The sequence below is a fragment of the Pseudonaja textilis genome, chromosome Z (assembly GCF_049901715.1).
Source record: "Pseudonaja textilis isolate UNSWEBS1 chromosome Z, rPseTex1.2, whole genome shotgun sequence".
NCBI classification, from domain to species: Eukaryota; Metazoa; Chordata; class Lepidosauria; order Squamata; family Elapidae; genus Pseudonaja; species Pseudonaja textilis.
This window is the reverse complement of record NC_142008.1, coordinates 26,433,927-26,454,759: the sequence shown is the minus strand read 5'-3', so window position 1 is coordinate 26,454,759 and position 20,833 is coordinate 26,433,927. Positions and strand designations below refer to the sequence as shown.

Genomic DNA, 20,833 nt, shown 5'->3' with positions numbered 1-20,833 from the left:
GGTGAAAACATTTCTATAAGTGTGTTATTCAGTGTTCTAGTAACAAAACGTGCTATGTTTTTCTTCCAGGGCTCAACAGTAGCAAGAGAAGCTAGTGACAAAGAAAAGGTGGGGCAAAGCTATATTTATATACTTAGTCATCTGCCTTCAACTTATAAGAAAGGGCAAATGTATGTTAATTGTGGAGTATTCTTGGCAGCCTTCTTAGGTGCAATTCTACAACTACTTAACCATCATGACACACTGATCTCAAATTAAAACCAAAACCTTGTGAGGCTTCACTTATTGGTGGCAGAGTACATCCAGCATGATTTTATTTTAATCAAATCTTATGTAATTTCATTAGACTATAACTTCAGTTTTTTTCTAAGCTGCCTTAGAAACCTGCTGAAGAATGGAATATAAATAAATTATGCCAACTGTTGTCAATGAAAGCATCATGATAATGTTGAGAATGGGAAAAATTTATTTAAAACTATTTATAGATCTGAAACGCCTCAGTTTTGACAAAAGTACTAGAATTCGGAAGCTGTAAATTTAAAAAACACATGGAAATTTAATATGGAGAGGTCCCATTTTTACAGCAATGCTTGTCAATATTCTAAAGTTGACGTCTGAATTCTTCATTTAGAATAGTCTTCTTCAATCTCATTGCCTCCAGATGTTTGGATCACAAATTTTTGAATTCTTATCTAATATAACCTGAATTGTAATTCCAACACTACATGTTGGACAAGGCTGAACTGACTATTGTTGAAGAACCAGTTAAATTAAATCCAAAAGTGATCACTTGTTTGTTAAAATAGAAACCCAAAATCAATTTCCTATCGTGAGGCTGTCCAAGCTATCATGCGAATGGTTGTGGGAAATCATTACCAACTGAGTTACTTCTAGGAGTTTTCTTTATCTTGTGACACTTTGACAGTGATAATATGGACTTTATCAAAACATATATTTGAACATACTCACTTCTTGGCTTAGAGGAGAGTGATATGTTTCTACAATCATCAGATTCTGACAGCCAGTGATTTGATTTTGCTTAATTTCTACAGCAACGTATATAGATTAAGCATGAGTAATCTGGAGCATTTTGTGGTTGTCTGTCTCCTAGGAGCTCCAAAGCGTGAAGCAGATGGCTATAGTTATAGTGTACAGTTACTTATGGTTGTTTATTGAATGTCTTGCTAGTGAGGGACTTGTGCTCCTACATATACCACTATATCTTGGGTACTTTACCTTTTCTGTTGTACCAAATATTAAACTCTTACTTAGATAGTATATTTTCATAGTTTCTTCCCCTACACTTTGCTTCTTTTATTGTACGAAATGTACACTAGTGTATATTAAAATATTTGTAATGCAATCATAGAATTAGAACAAGGAGTTAGGCCATCAAGTGCAAATCTTTTCTGAGAGTAAAAATTCAGATGAAAGTTTTGATAACAATAGCTTTTTACTAGTCACAGATTCTTCATAATCAGTGCTTTGTTTTGATTGGATTTAGCATTTTAGCCATCTTATGATAAGTTGTCATAAGAATTACTTAAAAAACAAATATTTTTATGGTCACTTATCAAAAGATATTCACAATATTCCCTTAATGTTTTGATTCATAATTACATCACTCTTATTTTTTATCTTCTTTGCCTACAGTGCAGCTTTTTTCCACAAAACTGTGTACTAGAAAATAATGCAATTATGTTATGAATAATTATAAAATAAATAATATTGTCCTGCTTAGGAATCATAATATTTATTATCCCTAAGCAAGACATAAAAGCAGTTTAACAACTCCTGACTTTGAATCTTTCATTAATCTTTGTTGCATCTTCTTATCATAATAAATTGGGGAGAACTCACATCTTCTTCTGAGCTTCTGATAGCACACATTTTAGCAGCGCATCTGAACAGGATTGCCTGGTTTGTTACTTGTAGGATATTTTATCAGTGATGTATTTGGAACCTTTTTTTGCTTGTTCCTGCCATGCAAAACAGGTTTTAATGTTTACACTATCAGCTATCAACTATTGTTTAATTAATAAATAGATAAGTGTATAAAACATTGACTTTATAGATCCAAATGTTTTGTAGCTTAATAATGTAAGTAAATGAAAACACACATGGGCTGTGTTAATGAAAGAAGAAAATAAGATGCTAATGTATTTGTTTTTACCTTATGTTAGAAAAGGTACCCTATATTCTGGTGCTGTAGCTCTGTAATGCCCCCTGGTGGCTGTTATTTTGCATTTTGATGTCTCTGCATGATTAGTTATGCTCTGCTTGGACCATTGACATTTCATTATTTTGTTGCCTTTATTGTTTTGAAATGACTTTTGTTTATTTGTCTGTCTTAGGCCAAAGAACTGCCAACATTTAAAGACAATGACTTCATTAATGATGGTCAAAAAATTTACATTAATGAAGCCAACAAAAAGATGTTCCTTGAAAAGCTGAAAAAAGATGTTGAGGTAAGAATTCTAGACAAAGGCACTATCCTTGCCAGACGCACTTATACAGTTGTACCACCTAACTGATATGGCTGTTAACTAAAATATTTCAATATGTTCCTGTAAAGATACATTCAATATATGTGTATTCCGGAAAAATTCCTTTGGACCGCATCTCTCTCTGGTTGTTCATTAAAAGCAGCCACAATATTGTGGCTCAATGAAAACTAGAAAAAGGCAGCCTGCTTTTCATGAATATCAAAACTATGCAATGAATCAGGCAAGACAGAATTGATACCAAAAAGGAGGCACATCTCTCATATCCGTGAGTGACAGAAATGAAGCTGAAAGGACCTTTGCTGTCTGCACTGTCTAGGATTTACCACATTGGTTTAAAACAAGCTAGTAATAAACAATAAAGCCCTGCCTTTGGTCAAAAGCTTCACATCTCAAGCTGAGATTGATAATTTTGATTTAAATGCTGCTTTGTTCCCTGAAATATAAAATGATTACTCCCTTATGAAAAGGTGTAACATTCTAAGATGTTATCACTATGAAATAGTAATTCTGCCTCTTCTGTTCTTAAATAACTGAATATTCCTGGCATTTTACTTTGAATTGTTAATTTGCACTATGAATATTTGGTGATGTGACTGTGAAACATAGATCAAATTGTTTTTCCACTGTTTAAATCTAGTGGGTTCTTAAATGATCAGCTTTTGGTGATTAGTGCAGCATTCAAGCATATAAGAGCCATGGTGACATAGTGGTTAGAATGCAGTACTGCAGGCTAACTCATATTCGCTTCAGGAGTTTGATTCTGAGCAGCTTAAGGTTGACTCAACCTTCCAAGATTGGTAAAATATGGACCCAAATTGTTGGAGGCAATGTGCTAACTCATTTAGCCATTTAGGGTAAACCATTTAGGGTTGTAAAGGGCTGTAAAGCACTTATGTCTTAAGCGCTATTGCTATACCTTAAAATCCCTATATAAATATTATATTTGTATGTAAGCAATTACTGTAAGATAGTTTAGATGCTCAAATTGATAAAGAAAGATTAGAAATGCATCATAATTTATTTTATATTCATAATATTTTTTAAAAAATGTTTTGCTAAGAATTAGATCAGTAACTTTGCTTCTGCAAAAGATTGTGCTTTCCCATCAATTACATTTCAGTTTAAATGCATTTTATATTTCACACTGACTATATATTTTATTTTTTAGTGATTTTCCTCAGTCTGGTATGGTCCTGATATGTTAAGACTTCAGTTCCTATAATGCCTTGCCAATTTGTGATGAAAGCTGGGGATGATGAGAAGTCTGAGTTGATCAATAAATCTCAAAAATCATAGTGTTGTTTCTTTTTATGGGAAGAGATGCATTTTCTGGAGCTGTCTGATTATTCACTTAGTTTTCTGTTTTCATTCTGCTGTGCTCTAACTAATCAATATGCTTTCATTTTTTTAATGTATAGATAGGTTGTTTATCAACATTCCTCTTAGAAAGCTGGGGAGGAAGTAAATATGATACTGTTCCAGTCTTTCTTTCAGGATTGACTTTCAGGGCCCAAGTAAGCCTGATATTTTTCATGTGACTTTCTGTGGCTGGTACTTTTAACAGATAGCTGATATGGAAGGGAAGGAATCAAAATTGGATCAGGACTTTAGCAAAGAATTGTGTCTATCACATATACAATTTATTTCATTTGTACCTGCTACCAAAATGAATTGAAACATGGGGCAGTTCTTGAGATATGACTGGTCACTTAATGAATGTTCAGTTACAACAGACACCCCAACATTACATAATCTCTGTTTCAAACTTACAAAGGTTGCAGTGCTCCTATGGTCATTCACCATTAAAACTGACCACAGCAATGCTACAGTACCCTCTACCTCTGTCCCCATCAAACCCTGCCATAACTCCACAGTGCTTGGGCCTATTCCTCACACGTCCATCACCCATCGCACTTACCATTTGGAGCTCTCTGAACCTCATTTTGGGGATAGACAACTAGCCACATGTCCTACTCTCCTCCCTTGTAGGCGGCTCCATTGGTCTTGCCTTCTCTCTTCTCTCCATTTTCTGGGATTAGGAAGGGGGTGCTCCTTGCTCTTCGCCTGAGCTCTGTCTCTCCTGCTCCTGTCTATCTGCAAGCCTTTCTAATTCAGAAAAGCCTTGCCCGGATTGACTCTGCCCTTTCCCAGTTCCTCCAAGGCCAGTGGAGCTACCCTCTCGATCTCTGTCAGCTCTTGTTCCAGCTCATCTTTCCCCACAGATTCAGACTCCAACAAGGGCATGGCGATAAGTGAGGAGGGTGCTTATTCTGGTCAGGTGGGGGTCAGGCCTAAGGCCCACCTGACCTGGTGGGAGTGGGAAAAGGCCTGTGGAGATCCAAGGGTTGGGTAGTAGGGCACAGGGCATCTCAGGGAGTGAAGGAGGCTTTGAGAGGGCCATGGCATGTGGGCCTAGGTCTGTACTAGACTTCCAAGGGCCTCTTATACCCCTGAGGCACCCAATTCTTCATTTAATGGCCCAGGCATTCATTTAATGATTCATTGGGGAAAGCAGAGATGAGGGGTCATTAAATGAAATATTTCATCTAACAATTATTGTGACATGCAACCATAATGGGCAGATCCGTTATGGACATATCTTGAGGACTACCTGTGATGCAGACTTCAACATTGCCAAATATGGATTGTGGAAACAGAAATCCTGCAGGTTTGGGCATACATCAGATTCAGCTGCTTTAACTTTATTGTTATATCTTGAAATAGTTTTTGCATTTTTCATTAAACCCCATTTTTTTATTTTCACTTGAACAAATCTATGCTAGTAGAAACTAGCATTTGATGCAGTAAAGATATCACTTTCTGATAGATAATAGATTCCTTTTTTCTTGTTATTGCTGTGTAGTTCCTTGCTCAATTAAAACTCATGGATTACAGCTTGCTGGTTGGAATTCATGATGTTGAACGAGCCGAGCAAGAGGAAGTAGAATGTGAAGAGAATGAGGAAGAGGAAGGAGAAAGTGATGGGACTCACCCAGTTGGAACACCTCCAGATAGCCCAGGAAATACACTGAACAGTTTGCAGCCTTTAGCCCCAGGAGAATTTGATCCAACCATTGATGTTTATGGTATAAAATGCCATGAAAGTAAGTGGCTTTGCTATAAATTCTTAGACGTGAAGGGCATTAGGGTTTCTGTGCAATCTCTAAGTTTAAAAAAAAATGGATCAAAAATATGCTTTGTGGAGTTTCTTATTCACCCTAGTAGTTAACACTAGGTTAACTAAACTGAAACAAACAGTATACAAAATTATGGGTAGTCTGCGGCACAGTGTACAGCAATTTAACTTTGTATTTATATATTTCTACATATGCTTATCACACAGTGCATCTCAAAGCGAGTACAGAATTAATAACACATTAGAGTACAATAAAATGTATAGTAAATAATAGTAATAAATTTATAGACAGTAAATACAGCAGCTAAAGTGCTCTGGAACTTTAGAATTCAAACAGGCACCTGTCACATAATATCCCAGACTTAACTGGGATATTATGTGACAGTCAGTGAGAAAGACAAGGTCTGGATGGGACAGTACCTGGATGAAGCAGAAGAGAAAAAAACTGAAGGAAATCAGAAAATGCAAAGATCTGCAAATAGAGTAGAATCACTGGAGCAGAAGAAAGTAAAAATAGCATCAATAGTAATTGGAACCTTAAGTGCAATTTCAAAAGATCTAGAGCACAGCTCCCCACTCCCAGACCTACAAACCAGTCCCTGTCTGTGGTCTGTTAAGAACTGGATCATACAGGTAGAGGTGAGCAGAGGGCAAGTGAGCAAAATCAAAACCATCCGTGAAAAAATTGTCTTCTACGAAACCTTTCCCTGATGCCAAAAAAGTTGAGGATGAATGATCTAGAGCACCACTTGTATACCATCAGTACTGACAGATTCATCATCAGTCAATTACAAAAGGCAGCTTTACACAGATTAGTTTACATTCCACAGCAGTATCTCTAATACCATCAAATATCTACATCTACATCTACGTCTATCTAAGGGTAGGACCCAATAGAAGTATAAAAATGCCAAATCCAATTTGAACATCTGGCTGACTGGACAGTAAAACAATAAATATTATAAAACACAATAAAATAAAATACAAGCGCATAAAATCTACAGTTCATAATAATGTTATTTAGTTATTCCATCATAAACATCCATATTTGAAGGTAAATAGAATTATTTTCTGCAGCTGAGGGATATGAAAAAGTTGAGAAATGCCTAATTAGTACTTTTATATTACTTAGAAAATTTATTTACTAAACAATACTGTTTTCAATATTGTCAAATAAACCACAGCTATTGATGTGGGTGGATAGTAACAAAAAGTAAGTCATTGTTTTGGCAAATTTCCCAAAAATTTCAGTGTTTTCAGCAGAAAAGAAGCTCAATTCCATATTCCAGAGCAACACAAACCTATTTCTATTATCACTGTTTAGAATTGTTTCTATTTTTCTAAAGAGCTGCAGGGGCTCAGGGGTTAAAATGCAATACTGCAGGATAGTTCTGCTGACTGCCAGTTGACTGCAATTTGGCAGTTCAAATCTCACCAGGCTCAACATTGATTGAGTTTTCCATTCTTCTGAGTGGGTAAAATGAGGAGCCAGATTGTGGGGGCAATATGCTGACTCTATAAACCGCTTAGAGAGGGCTGTAAAGCGATATATAATTCTAAGTGCTATTGCTATTTTCTTTTATTTAGAAAATAAATAAAAATAGAAAAAATTGTTCTAAACAATTATAATAGAAATGGGTTTGTGTTGATCACCTGATCTGTGTTCATATAGCATTTCAAAATTGGCAGTAGATTTAACCCAAGTGCTGAAAGCACTGGAAAATAGATGCAGACATTATCATTTGGAGTTGTATATTAAAGCAACATAAATAGCCTCTTTCTGTTTTTCATTAAATCTTTGCTCCATAGTCAATATATTTGTGATAGTCATACCCAGAAGCAATCTATTTAACTTTGTTGAAACTTTCTTCCAATTATGATTGCAGATTAATTGTAAAATTCAAAAGAGTTCTGCAAATTGAGACAGAAGTATGGTACATCATATGTACATCCAATCTTCACATTCTTAGTCTCTGGCACTGCCTAAACGTGTAGTTGTGTGCTCCCACTTCTTTCAGTCCCATGTTCCAACAGTCTCATTTTCTTTAACAGATGGGTCAGAACTGAACCGTCATAAATGTGATAATTTTTAACAAAATAAAGGATTTCTAACCATCTTTTAAAGGAAGCTGACTTAACAAAAAAAAAACCACCTCTCTTTGGAAAAGAATGGGCAACTTTTTAAAATTTTGGCTCCATAGTGCTTAGCATTTAAAATATTGAAACATTATATATGCATTAACTTACTACTCTTTAGGAGCCAGTATAGAGCAGTAGATAAAGCATCAGATTAAAAATCAGGAGATTTGAGTTTTAGTCCCACTTTAGGCACATAACCAGGATAACGTGGTGCCGACCACTCTTTCTCAGTCCTAGAAAGCAAGCAAGGGCAAATCACTTCCAAAATCTTGCCAAGAAAACATCAGGGGATTGTTTCTTTGAGAAGAACACTGGCGCTCAAATCCACACATAAGTATATACTTCTCTTTATGTCAGGTCTGTAAGACACAATATATATGTGAAACTGATAATTCATTCAGATACGTTATTCAAAATTCATGCTAGATCTACAAAATTGGAGGCAGGGAGGATTATTGAAATCATCTAGAATAATGTTCACCCAATGTATGAATTCACTATTGTAGCATTTGTAAAATTGGCCATCCAGCTTCTGTTTAAACATCTCCAGCCAAAGGAAGTTACCTACATCCTGAATAGCCTTCTCCATATTGGACATATTGTCGCATTAGGAAATTTTTCCAGATGTCCAGCTAACATTAAAATCCACTGTTTCTTTTCCTGTCTTCTGGAACAGCTCTGAACAATTCTTCCTTCTTGTACATGAGAGCCCTTCAGATATACGAAGACAGCTGTCCTATATCCCTACAGTCTTTTCTTCAGACTAAACATACCTAACTTCTCCAAATGTTTCTCAGGTTTTTCCTTCTGGTACCTTATCATCTTAGTATACTTTGCAGTCAGGAGTATCTTATCTGATTTTAAACTTTTAGGAACTCGTATCTTAGTTGTCTTCTATCGCACCTGTGCAATATAAACATTTATTGATGGAATGTGCACAGATTTTCTTGCAGTTTAAGGTTAAGTTTTAATCTTATAAGCCACCTAGAGTCACATGTGTGAGATGTGTGGCTATATAAATCAAACAAATAAAGTAGAATAAAAACAGCCGGATTCTGCCTGCCTTTTATACCCAATTTTAAATGGCTAAAACACAGCTGATTTTAAGAGGTTTAATAAAATGTATCATATTTGAACTCATCCCCCAACCCAGTAACATATCATCACAATACTCTCTATTGTCAGAATTGAAGTACTTTTGTCCAGACTGATTATGTAGGTTCAAATTCAAAGTGTGAATTTGGTGAAGCGATTATATCAATTTATAATTATTTATTTAACAATCTCCTGTGGTACGGTTTAATTTTATTTCCCCCATCTCTTCCCCACTCCCTTCCCCTCAGATGCAGCTAGAAAAGAGGTATACTTCATGGCTATTATTGACATTCTTACTCATTACGATGCCAAAAAGAAAGCTGCCCATGCTGCAAAAACTGTGAAACATGGGGTGAGTAGGTCTCCGTTGCACTGTCCTGTCAAGGAGTTTCAAGGGTTGGACTGTTAAAGGGTTTTCAGATTAACATGATTATATTCCCCTGACTCTCTTTATTTGAGGGCCTGTCTACAATGAGGAGTGATCAGATGTCAGAAATGTTACTACTTTGTCTCACAAAGCAGTCATAAAAGTGTGGCTCAGTTAACTTTAGAAATTTGTTCTTGAGTGAGATTGAACCATTTTCAAATTACATGGCCTTCTGAAGGGATTTTCTCTTTTACTTATGAGACACCTAAGGTGATTATAAACCCTAAATAAATTCTGGAAAGAGTCTGAAGATCTGTAAAGTAGAATCTTCCTTGCAGAACAGAGAAGGCAGTTTTCATTGGTTCAAGAATCACCCCAACTTTTGAAAAACACATTGAAGACTTCTTTCAAACTTTTCTCAAAGGGTGGGCTAGGATCTATGTGGGGAGTATGGAGGTTTGGGCTTTATTAAAAGGTTAAAAAAAATTAATTTAAATCCCCACATAGTTTATGATACTATTTCATCCTGCCCTCTTCAGGGCACCATATACTTTTTATATCCCAGTACCAAATCATTTTAAAATTCTGTGTACTGTAAATGGGTATGCTTTATTATATGACAGCATTTTATTCACATAAAAGTGCAATTACATTAGAATAAGATAAAAGATTGGAATAAATAGATCTTGAATGAATGTTTGCTTCCTTCAATTTCTCTGGTATTTTACCTAATAAGAGTATCTGAGAAGATTCTAGCTCAGCCTCCTCCTTTCATTTCTTTTCTTCTCCCCTTCCTTCCCTCCCCTCCTTCCTTTCCTCTCCCCTGGATACACACCCTTCCTAACAAATCTGCTATTTGCTATTCCTTATTATCTTTATTTTCAATGAATGTCTTAAGGTTAATAGCATTAAAAACATTCTTTGAAATAAAGAGTATATTTGAGATACATGCTACTTTTTCACTTTTTTAAAAAAAATAGACTGAAATAGACTGAAAAATAAAATTGGACAGATCATGGAGCCTTCGGGCATAAAGGAAAGTATATTTAGACAATCTTCTCCTATCCTAATTTGGGAATTGGAATAGCTGAGCATAAATGAACAACATCAGATTGGGAAATAAAGATGTAAATGCCCTAAACTTTTAAATTTAATTTGTGTCTCATCATCATCTTCTGGTTTTACAGGCTGGTGCAGAGATTTCAACAGTTAATCCTGAACAGTATTCAAAACGATTCTTGGACTTTATTGCCAACATCTTAACGTAACCTAAATGCTCTTTTGGACAGTATAAGGTCTGGAAGAAACAGAAAATTGCTACAAGTGTGTAAGGGGTCTTTAAGAAAGCTTCTTTTAAAAGGAACTCGTTCTCTCTTGCAAAAGGCAGCCCATACCCCGCCCTACCCATTTACATCTGCTGGCAAAGATGACTTATTGGGGTGAAATATTTGCTTTTACAGCTGCCTGATTATGCCCAGCATAGTTTTAGCTATTTCTGACGTGTGTGTGTGTGAGATTGTATGTGTGTATGAGTGTGCAAAAATGGATATAAATTAACTAATAATAACTAAAATAGATAGCTCCTACTTAATGTGCATTGCAACATCTCTCTGTGGATATTAGCTGAAATGGGATGAATGGGGAAAAAGGATATTGTGTAAAGGGAAGAAAAATCTATGTGCATGTTGGGACCTACAATATTGGAATCAGAACTGTAAACTGTGGATCAGTTTAAAATTTGAACTGAAAGATGCAAGATAATATTGGCGGTAATTATGACTCTGATCTTATTGTGAATGTTACACTTAACAAACCTGCATGTTTGCACTCCTTAAGAATAACCCCCATTTGCTGGAAGCTTTTCCTCTTGGCAGTTTTTTTTTAACCTATATTACTAAGTAAGCCCATTGAGACAGGAAAGAGTCTTCCAGCAACACAGAAGTTTGGCTCTTGTTTTATTAAATTCTGATGCCATAATAATTCTGTGTACTTGCCAAGGGAAGACTCATTTTGAGGATCAGGGTAGAAGAAATATAGACTGTTTAATTGTCTTGTAACATGGAGATTTTGCATTGTATGTTTATCATATAGAAACTGAGTATAGTATAAAGAAAATCAAATAGCTTTTTAGAAAAAATGTTAGGGGTAATAATGGCATTTTTCCCACATGAACAAAGGTGTAGAAAGGTTTGCTCATCTGTAAGAGATCAAAAGAAGACATCAAATGCTTACATGTGCTGTTTTTAAAATATTTTATTAAAATATTCTTTTCTAAGCCCTATATTTTATTGTTTACATTGAAAGGAAAACAGGGATGCTCTTGAGTTGGTTAGAGAATCTGAAGTTTACATGTAAAGTTACTTTGCAGTACGGATAAAGTAATTTCTTGAACTGTAACATGCAGTAATGTATCAGAGCAGATATTTTATTCACCCTTGTGATAGAATCTTTTTTTAAGTGCTATTTTAATTATATTAATTTAGCTCTCTCTCTTTCTCTCTCTCTCTCTCTCTCTCTCTCTCTCTCTCTCTCTAAATTATATTGTTTAAATGATTACCTAAAACTCTGTTATTCCCTACAATCTGCTTGTTTTATTTTTGGAGGTTTTGAAAAGGACAGAATTAGAGATGTTCAAATTATATTCTGTATGTATGCAATGTGCAAAAACAATGTGCCTTTTAAAATTCTTTGTTTAAGTAGACATTCATAGGCAATTTTTAAGAAGAAATCACACCCTGCAATTTATAATTTTATTCCTGGAGTGCCAGATTGCCTTCTCTATTAATATAATGATAGTACAGCTACAAATTCAAGACATATAATGTTAACTAGAAAAATTCTGATAAAATAATAACTGGTCTTGCAAGTCTTATGTGGTCAAGAGCAATATCATCTCTATTAAAAGCTGTGGGTTATTTTTTAGAAAGGTTTTATTACCGTTTTAAAATATCTCTCAATAGGTTTTCTTTTTTTTCCATAATAATGCTTAAAAATTAATAGGTTCTTTTAAAATAACTAATCCTGATGCCTCATATTTAGTCCAGAAAAGAGTTGAGGACATTTCAAAGCTAAATATGTATTTGTGTGTTCATGCAAAAGCAAATTACGCAGGCTTTCAAGACCAATTCCAATGGGAATTTTATTAAATGAGCTAATTAGAACTGAGGGGAACCTAGTATTAATATACATAATATATATGCTAAAGGCATTGAATTATCTTGTTAGAATCTGTAAAGACACTGGAAGAGATCCCTGGCTGATCCTGTGGAGATCACTGGGACCAGCCAGTGTAGACAACATTCAACTACTCTAGGATACATGGTATATTTAGGCAAAAAAGAATTTTTTTTCTTTAAAGTACCAACAAAAATGCTGCTGTCTCATTTCACTGCTCGGGGTACTTCGCAACAAGCCATATAAACTATCAGTTACTGCATGAGAAAAGAGGCATTGATTATATTTGCTCCACACAGCCTATGTTGTTCTTTTTCTTTTATATAGTTATAAATGTCTACAATTGGTTGGTTTTTGTTGCCTAACGCTGTTGCTAATTTCAATATTTTAATATATGTCAGCCGTGGCACATCTGAATAGTATATGCCTTTCCTTAACAATTTTAATTTTATTTGGTGTTTCAGAATATAAGTGCTGTTTTAGGTTTTAATAATCTATTCATGAACATGATACTCAAAATCGTGTCCTTTGGTTTTAGATAACATGGCAAAAGTTTTGAGTTAGGGTAAAATGAATAGTGGTTAATAATTGATTTGAAGGGATAGAGGACGCATATATATTATTCCTAAATATCACACCTATTTTAGAAACTCCTTTGAACATATTGCTCGGGCTCCAATTTGTTTTTATAACATTCATGCCTTTAAACTTTTTATTCTCTATAAATGAACTCCAAATTTCCACAGGGAAGATATTGTTTAGTGTTTTATAGACGAACTATGTCCCAGTTGATACATGGCCACTAAATGAAGTGGTACCTCTATTCTTATATGAAGTTCTACTGGTTCAATTGGATATGTAATGTAATTGGATGGACAGTCACCATAAATGCTACTACCATGGGTGACTTTTCAGGATTATTAATAAATGTAATTTTATTGCATTACAGATTGTATTTTCTCACTTATGTTATTCTATATCAGAGGTCTCCAAACTTGGTGACTTAAAGACTTGTGGACTTGAATTCCACCAATCTTTAAGTTGCCAAGTTTGGGGATCCCTGTTACAATCCTAGGCTCTTCAAATAAGGCTCCCTGACATTATGGGCATATATACTGCTTTGAGCTTCAGTACAGATTAAAGTGATAGATGTAGTTCTCTAAATGACAAATGCTCCCAGTACTAGTTCCTTTTTGTATTTCCTCTTAAATTAATATACAAAAATAAGATCTGCACATTTCCTTAAGGCCAATATGCAAAAAGTGGAGCCAAAGGTATTGGATCTTTTTATTTTATTGCATTTTTTGTCTAATTTTGCAATTTCAAGGGTAATCTGCAGGGTTTAAGATATCCATTTCATCCTTTAAAAGTTCTGAATGCCCATCTGGATTTCAACTCCACACACATTACTAGTCTAGCTCCTAACATGGCACATAAAGTGTGATGCAGTTCTTGGGGAACATGCATGTTCATATTTCCAAATGTTACCTTCATTTTGTTTCTTTTCTCTATGACAAACACGGTATGTCTTTCAGTTTTCATCCCCCCCCCCCACCTTGATTATTTTTCTGCTATATTTTTTAAAAGGCAGGATAGGTTTTGTGAGAGCATCATTCCCCTAAAAAAAGAATGTTCATTCTGCTTCATTTGTAATAGTCATCATTTCTCCAGGCTATTTCTACCTGACTGGTTAATTATTATACTTATCCCCAGTTCTGTAGTTGGATGTCTCCTTTTATCAATAAGACAAAACAATGTTCTTCATAAGTAGCAAAACTTTTTAAAAAGGTTTAAATATGTAAATAATCTACAAATATGGGTATTGCTCCTCTTTGGATGCATGGCATTCTCAGTAGTTCCTACAAGCTAATATACACAGGTGACATTGTTTCTTGGGAGCTTATATTTTAACTTTTGCCACAATCTCTCTCTTTTAAACATTTGGGTATATTGATGTATATTATATTGCTTTGTCATTTTATAACCAGGGCACTTAACCCTAATTTCTAATTTCTTCCAAGTTTTAGTTGTGTTTTTCACTCTGACTGCCATCTGTAATGGAATTCTTATCTTCTGTCCTATTGTTATCACAAAGAAAGGTAGCCTTTTTTTTTCTTTTGCACTGCTCAGTTTGGTTAACCTAGTCCAGGAATTCTATTGTCCTTGATTGAGCTCCATTTTCCTAATAATTTCTTGCAGATGTCCAGGTGTGATTGAACCAATTAATGGTTTAATACTATGGGTCATCCATCAGGTAAATTCCAAAATGGTTAAACCGTTGCTTTTCTAATTTAATACTGTTTCATTTAATTTTCAACCCAGCTTCTTGTTTAATGACGTCTCCATCCTCAGAATATCATATGGAATGTCAGAAGACTTAGTTTGAAAATGTCATGGTTGCAAATTGCAATAGCACTGCTTTGGCGATACTATTAACTAGACACTCCCAAAATAACTCAGTGTGCAAAGTGCCTATTACTATTGATAGTTTTTCTATTCTCACCTTTATTCTCCTGTCCCAGTTTCTTCATCTTAAACTTCATCATTCATGACTGCAGATTCCTATTTAATATTTCATTTTTTTCCTAAAATTCCCAGTGTTTATTTCGTTTTGAATAAGTTCAAGTTCAAATAAGTTCAATAAGTTTTGATGTTCTTTAAACAATAATTACCTGTAAATAGAATGGACAATATGTCCCCCATAATTTAGAAATCCTTAGCAAAAGTACTTTGGAGAATGAAAGTAGCATCATTCTGTATCTACCATTGGATCCCAGGAAAATGCATGGCTGTTTTAAAGAGCTGCTCACAGGGAGTATGTTTGTGCAACAGCATGGTTAGAATAATTTCTTTGGATCTAAGCAGACTCCAGATAAATAGCTTTAATATTCCCTTTGTTTGATTGCAAAAACTTGGTTTATGTGTTATACCAAACAAAATGTGATTGTTTGACTTTATGAACCCACTTGATGTTTGTAAAGCATATTTTATGACTTAATATTTGGGTGGATTCAACCAATAAATTACCCCATCCAATAGTGGCCACTGTAGTTCTAATCTTGAAACTGATACTGGCAAGATCCATCCAAATTTAAGTGCAACCTTCAGTTATGTTAGAGATGTATAATGAGTCAATAAATTGCAAGCTTTCCTATTCTGAATACAATATGGAAAAATATGAGTGTGTTTAATTCAAGCTTCTGCATTCTGATTTATTGAGAGCTGTGTCTATCCATGATAGAGCAACCAATTCCATTTGTAATGGTGTCTGCTATTTATTTCTCTTTGTCTTATGGGCCCATTTATTGTGAATTATGTTGGTTTCACATGTTAGTATTTACAAATTGTCACATGTTGATTTTATACAAAAATGAGCTTTTAGTTTGTTCAATTAAAGAGAATAATTTTTGCTGTTGTAACATACCTTATATAGAAACTTAAGCTAGCATATTTTAATATATCATTACTATCAAACAGTTCATTGCAAATCACACTACCCTTTTAATAGTTAGATTCAAGTTACAAAGGTTACTGGATTTGAAGTTCATAATTTCTTGGGACTCTTAACACAGTTCTTTTAAAACATTTTGTGGATTAATACTCAACCATGGTCGGAATCCATATGTTGATACGTTTATTATAAATTACATAATTGATAGAAAATTTTATTTTACCAGATAGGTTATTGATAGAAAATTTTATTTCACAAGATAGGTTATTTATAAGTGAATATATCACTCTGATTCGATTCTGTGTATTTTTAAGTTTAATAAACAATTCTGAAAAGGAATCTGAAATTTAAAACTTGAGTAATATGCTCTACAGTTGATCTAAGGAATGGTAGACCCTAGCATAGTTTCTTTTAGCAACAGTGAAAATATATGAGCCAGGCTTCCTATTTACTTTTAACATTTATTCAATGTAGCACGATTATTAGAAGACAGGAGTGAGATATATTTGGATAACAGAATATGCTAGGAATGCTACTCTGTACATTAGGCATACCTAGATTTTTCTTACGATCCCAGTATACCTGTTTCAAGATGTCCATTCGTCTCCTTCTAGAATCGGATTGGTTCTAAATTGTACCATTATGTTATCCTCCTGGTGATGTTAATAGTACTGTAATGTATGTGTAGAACTCTGTATTTTTCTGTATTAAGTTGATAACTGGCTTCAGTTTTTTATTCCTTCTCTCATACATGGAAAACTCCTGATCAATTTTGTATGAATGTTATATTTCTTACAATATACAGTGGCTTCTAAGTTTAATGAGACTACAAGAATATTTCTGGGAGAACATGTTACATTAAAGAATTACAATTCCATTATGGCCAATTACCATATGTGTTTAATCAAATAAGTTCAGCACCCTTTTCTGTCTGTAATTGTCTTTGCCATTCATTATCTGTCAAAACTGTTTGGAGAGGTGAGGAAGTTTTACATTGTATCACCTATCTCTAAAAATACACTCTAGATATGAATAAAGCTTTATAAAATAAAGCACTTTTGATTTGCTAGGAAACTCTGTCTCTGCTTGTGTTTGTATCCTTCGGACGTTTATGTAGCAAATCCACAATAGCCAAATTCTCATTGATTTACAGTTGATGGAACATCTTCCCTAAACTTCGATCTTAAATGTATTTTATAATACGCCATAATACTTATGCCAACTTGAAATTGGGGGCTATTCAAAGTTCATGATGGCAAATTGAGAGAAGATTGTTTATGACCTTCCACTTTGTTGGAGAATGGAACTTGAAGGTAACTTACTAAGAAGAAGGGGAGATAGCTTTCTATGGAAATGGAATTATGTGTCATTATGAAAATGTGCATATAAAGGTTTAGTTGCACAATGCAATTCTATTAAAATGGTCTTAATGATCTTATAATGGTTGGTCCTAATGATCTTATAAACATGTACAGCTAGATTGAAAAAGTTTGTTTAAAAAAATAGTAGGAAAGTATTCCTAGGAAAATATTAAAATCCCCCAAGTTGAAAGATACACATCAGAGAGGGTTATTGATAAGTGTTTAAAGCCGTCTCCATTCTAAAGACATGACATGAAACCAAAATCTGCCCCAAAGCAAAGGATGGAATTCTGATCAAGGCTATAACAGTAAGTCTATATATAAAACTCACCTGTATCTTATTCCATTTTTCCTTTGGAGAACAGTTATTTATGAAATGCCATACATTTGCATAAAATGTTAGTCCCACTTGGATGCTTGGTTTAGTCTTATTTTTATCCATTTTTACTTGTCTCTCACATTTCCTCCTTCATTTAAAACTTATTTCACAGACCAAGAACAACAGATAAAGATGGGGATGGAACAATAATTCCAGTAGCATTGTTTTTCTACAATGACTAATGAATATATTACCCCCATATTTGTAGTCTTTGCATTTTCCTAATAGAGAAAAAAGTTGCTACTGACTCCATAGGAGGAACTGTTGTGCTTTTCTTATATTCCCCGTGGATATCATCAGAATCAAAAATGATAGAAGTTAATATGTTTTTAATCTGCAGCCAAGTGCCATGGGTAACTCCAGGAACCAGTTGCCAATAATTCTGCTATACGGTCATCTATAAAAAAAATACTGGTGTATTATATTCCAAATATTCTCCCTTCATGTGAGTGTGGTTCTCTAGTAGCTAAAGACCTGCAGCTCAGAGCACTGAAACTTTGTTAGGATGACTATGATCAATGTATCAGCCACATGTTTCCATCTCTCTGGTTTTTCAGATTAGCCCACTTTATGAAGAGAATGAATTTGCCACTTAAAATTAAAAGTCGGGAATTCATTATAATTTCCAAATGCCTATCATTACCAGATGCCTATAAATAACGTTTAAGCAACGTGTTTTTAAAAATGCAGTTCTTCTGCATTCATGATTTTCTTTGAATTGATTTTAAAACACCAATTCCCCCATTTGGTTAAGAAAAATATATGAGAATTTCTTTTAAGTAGTCAAGAAAGATCAGTAATACCTTAAAAGAAAATACTATTTCCTACAATGCATGCAGTGCTGGATAAATCTGGTAATTAGCGGTAGCTTACATCTCTTTCAAAATGGGTAAAATAGTTCTAAATCGGAACCTAAGGATTGGATGGAATGTTGCGGATCTATAGCAATATAATTCTGAACACCAATGTTAGCTACCTGCAACAGAACAGCTATGAAGAATGAGGTCCAACAAGTATTATTAAACATAACTTTCAGGGTTTGTGCCATTTGGTGGTGCTGGAAGATTCAGCAATTCTTGTGCTACAATTCCCTATTTTTTCCTCTAAAAAAGAACTGCTAACTAGAAAATTCTGTGGGCTGCTCTTTTTGGGGTTCTTTTATTTAGCACAGGATATTGGCAGCCTAGTCCAGGGCAAAGAGAAGTCTAAAAGATAGCTTGGTTTCCTAATAGATGCCAAGAAAGTTTCAGTATGTATTTAGTTATTAAATCCAAGCATTGTCATTTCTTTCTATGCATTTATCAGAAAACAGTTTCTGAGGTATTCATGCTTAAATCAACCAACAACAAAATAGACTAAAAGCAAACTTTCATACAAAAAATAAGATGTCTATTAAAAGCAGGTTAAAATGGTATAATGCCAAGTCCTTGAACCCTAGAGGAATAAATTGTTTAAAATGTCTTCTTGGGAAATGCATGTACTGAAGTTGATAAAATGCAGAGTTGGTTTGGTAACACATTTGTTTTTGCCACACAAGTGAGATGCTCCAGCAGGCTGATATGAAATAAAACATCCTGTCAGAGTTGCAACAAATTGCCCACAGATAGCTGTGCTTTTCAACTTATGAATTGCTAAAAAAAACAAGTCTCCTTCATTCTAGGAGGCAGTACTTTCTCATAAATCACAGGATATGGGAGAAAAATACTCTCCTTTAAATAGAATTTATCATAATGCAGAATCTAATTGCCCCATTGAGTAGATTAAGGCTACTATAAAGGATGCTCCAACTGATGGGTCTTGATAGCTCAAGCTTGAAGGGCCTCATCTGACCATATTTTTGACAAATATTTTGAAGCAGTTGATTTAGCAGTCACCAACTTCAGCTGATCAAAAACCCAGTTTTAAACAAATGAGTCAGAACTATTATATTTGTCCATTGATTTGATCTTAAAGCTGCTTGTCTTCCTACCTATCATCTATGCAGGAATTGGAAGGCATAAAAGCAGGAAAAAGCCAGAAATATAGTGAGAATAAACATTGGTAGTGGGTCCCAGATTCAATGTCTGCCCTCTCAAATTAAACAATGATGGGAATTAACATCTGTGCTGGCATCCTGGATAGTGGCTATCCACATCAATAGCTTTGCTATAAAAAATCTTATATTGCTATTTGAACTTTATAATCAATATATGATACTACTTTCCCAGAAAAACATTTATTCTACTCATCATAAACATCCCCTTTAGCTATATTATTGTGTGTAATATGAGAAATCCTACTGTATTCTTTTTACCTGAAATATGGCTCTGCTGCTAAGGCTCAAGTGAAAAATCTTTTGTTTTAGTCATTCTAACTACCTGGACGTCCATTTGCAACAAAGCAATACTTTGATCCTTTATTGACTTGAATCATGTATTTAAACAAGGATGATATAGGGCACACAAGTCATTTCGCTCACCTGTAGAATGGCAGTTTTACAGCAAAGGCATGGCTTTTTAAAAACGTAATCAGATAAAAGGATTCAGCTGAATTCAGGAGTATGTCTTGAATAGAAAATAGGAAAATATTCTTTCTGGTAAATCATCATGCAAACATTGATCCAGTGAAGCAGGGCCAGTCTGTATACATGAAATTATGCTGGGCATGGAATATTTTACAATGTGTACAATGTTGTTTCAGATCTGCTGGGGATAAACAAAAGTTGGGTTCAAAAAAAAAGCCACAACTGTTAACCTGATAATCTTTTCTCCAGGCAAGAAAGTATTTTAAAATACAGATGTGCAAATGGTTCCAAATTCACTTCAGTGGAATCCAGTTCTTGAAAATGCAAAAACAATTCTCTTAGTTAAAGATAAATCAGACAGCTGTCAGAAATCCTACATTTTTGTTTAGCATCAAGAGCAAAATAAAACATTTAAAGATACCTTCTTGAAATTTCAAAATATGGGCTTTGGACTGACTGGCTCAAAACCTTAATGTCTTTTTAAAAGTGTCAAAAAAGCTAACGATTTTTTTAAAGCTACCTTTTCCTTCTATGTGTACTGAATGGACATTGCTTGAATCTACTTAATAATTTTCTAATGCCAGAACCCTGTTGTGTTTGAGAAAATAGATCATAGTTGTATAAAGTTAGACTGTATGTATTTTAAAACTCCTTTTAGTACTGTGCAGAGAAGAGACAAACAGCACAGGAAACATGCTGACAAAATTGTTTATTAGTTCCT

The 20,833-nt window shown here is 34.4% G+C and overlaps 1 protein-coding gene across 1 annotated transcript in view; it reads left to right on the top strand.

Annotated features, from left to right (window-relative positions):
- The window catches only part of PIP4K2A (phosphatidylinositol-5-phosphate 4-kinase type 2 alpha), an 85,029-nt gene extending 68,086 nt beyond the window's left edge, over positions 1 to 16,943 (top strand). The window contains exons 6-10 of the mRNA XM_087916491.1: positions 70 to 108; positions 2,355 to 2,468; positions 5,371 to 5,611; positions 9,126 to 9,229; positions 10,432 to 16,943. Coding sequence (XP_087772617.1) covers positions 70 to 108; positions 2,355 to 2,468; positions 5,371 to 5,611; positions 9,126 to 9,229; positions 10,432 to 10,512 — 579 coding nt within the window. The 3' untranslated portion in view covers positions 10,513 to 16,943. The remainder of the gene's footprint in view (positions 1 to 69; positions 109 to 2,354; positions 2,469 to 5,370; positions 5,612 to 9,125; positions 9,230 to 10,431) is intronic.
- Positions 16,944 to 20,833: the final 3,890 nt, after the last annotated feature.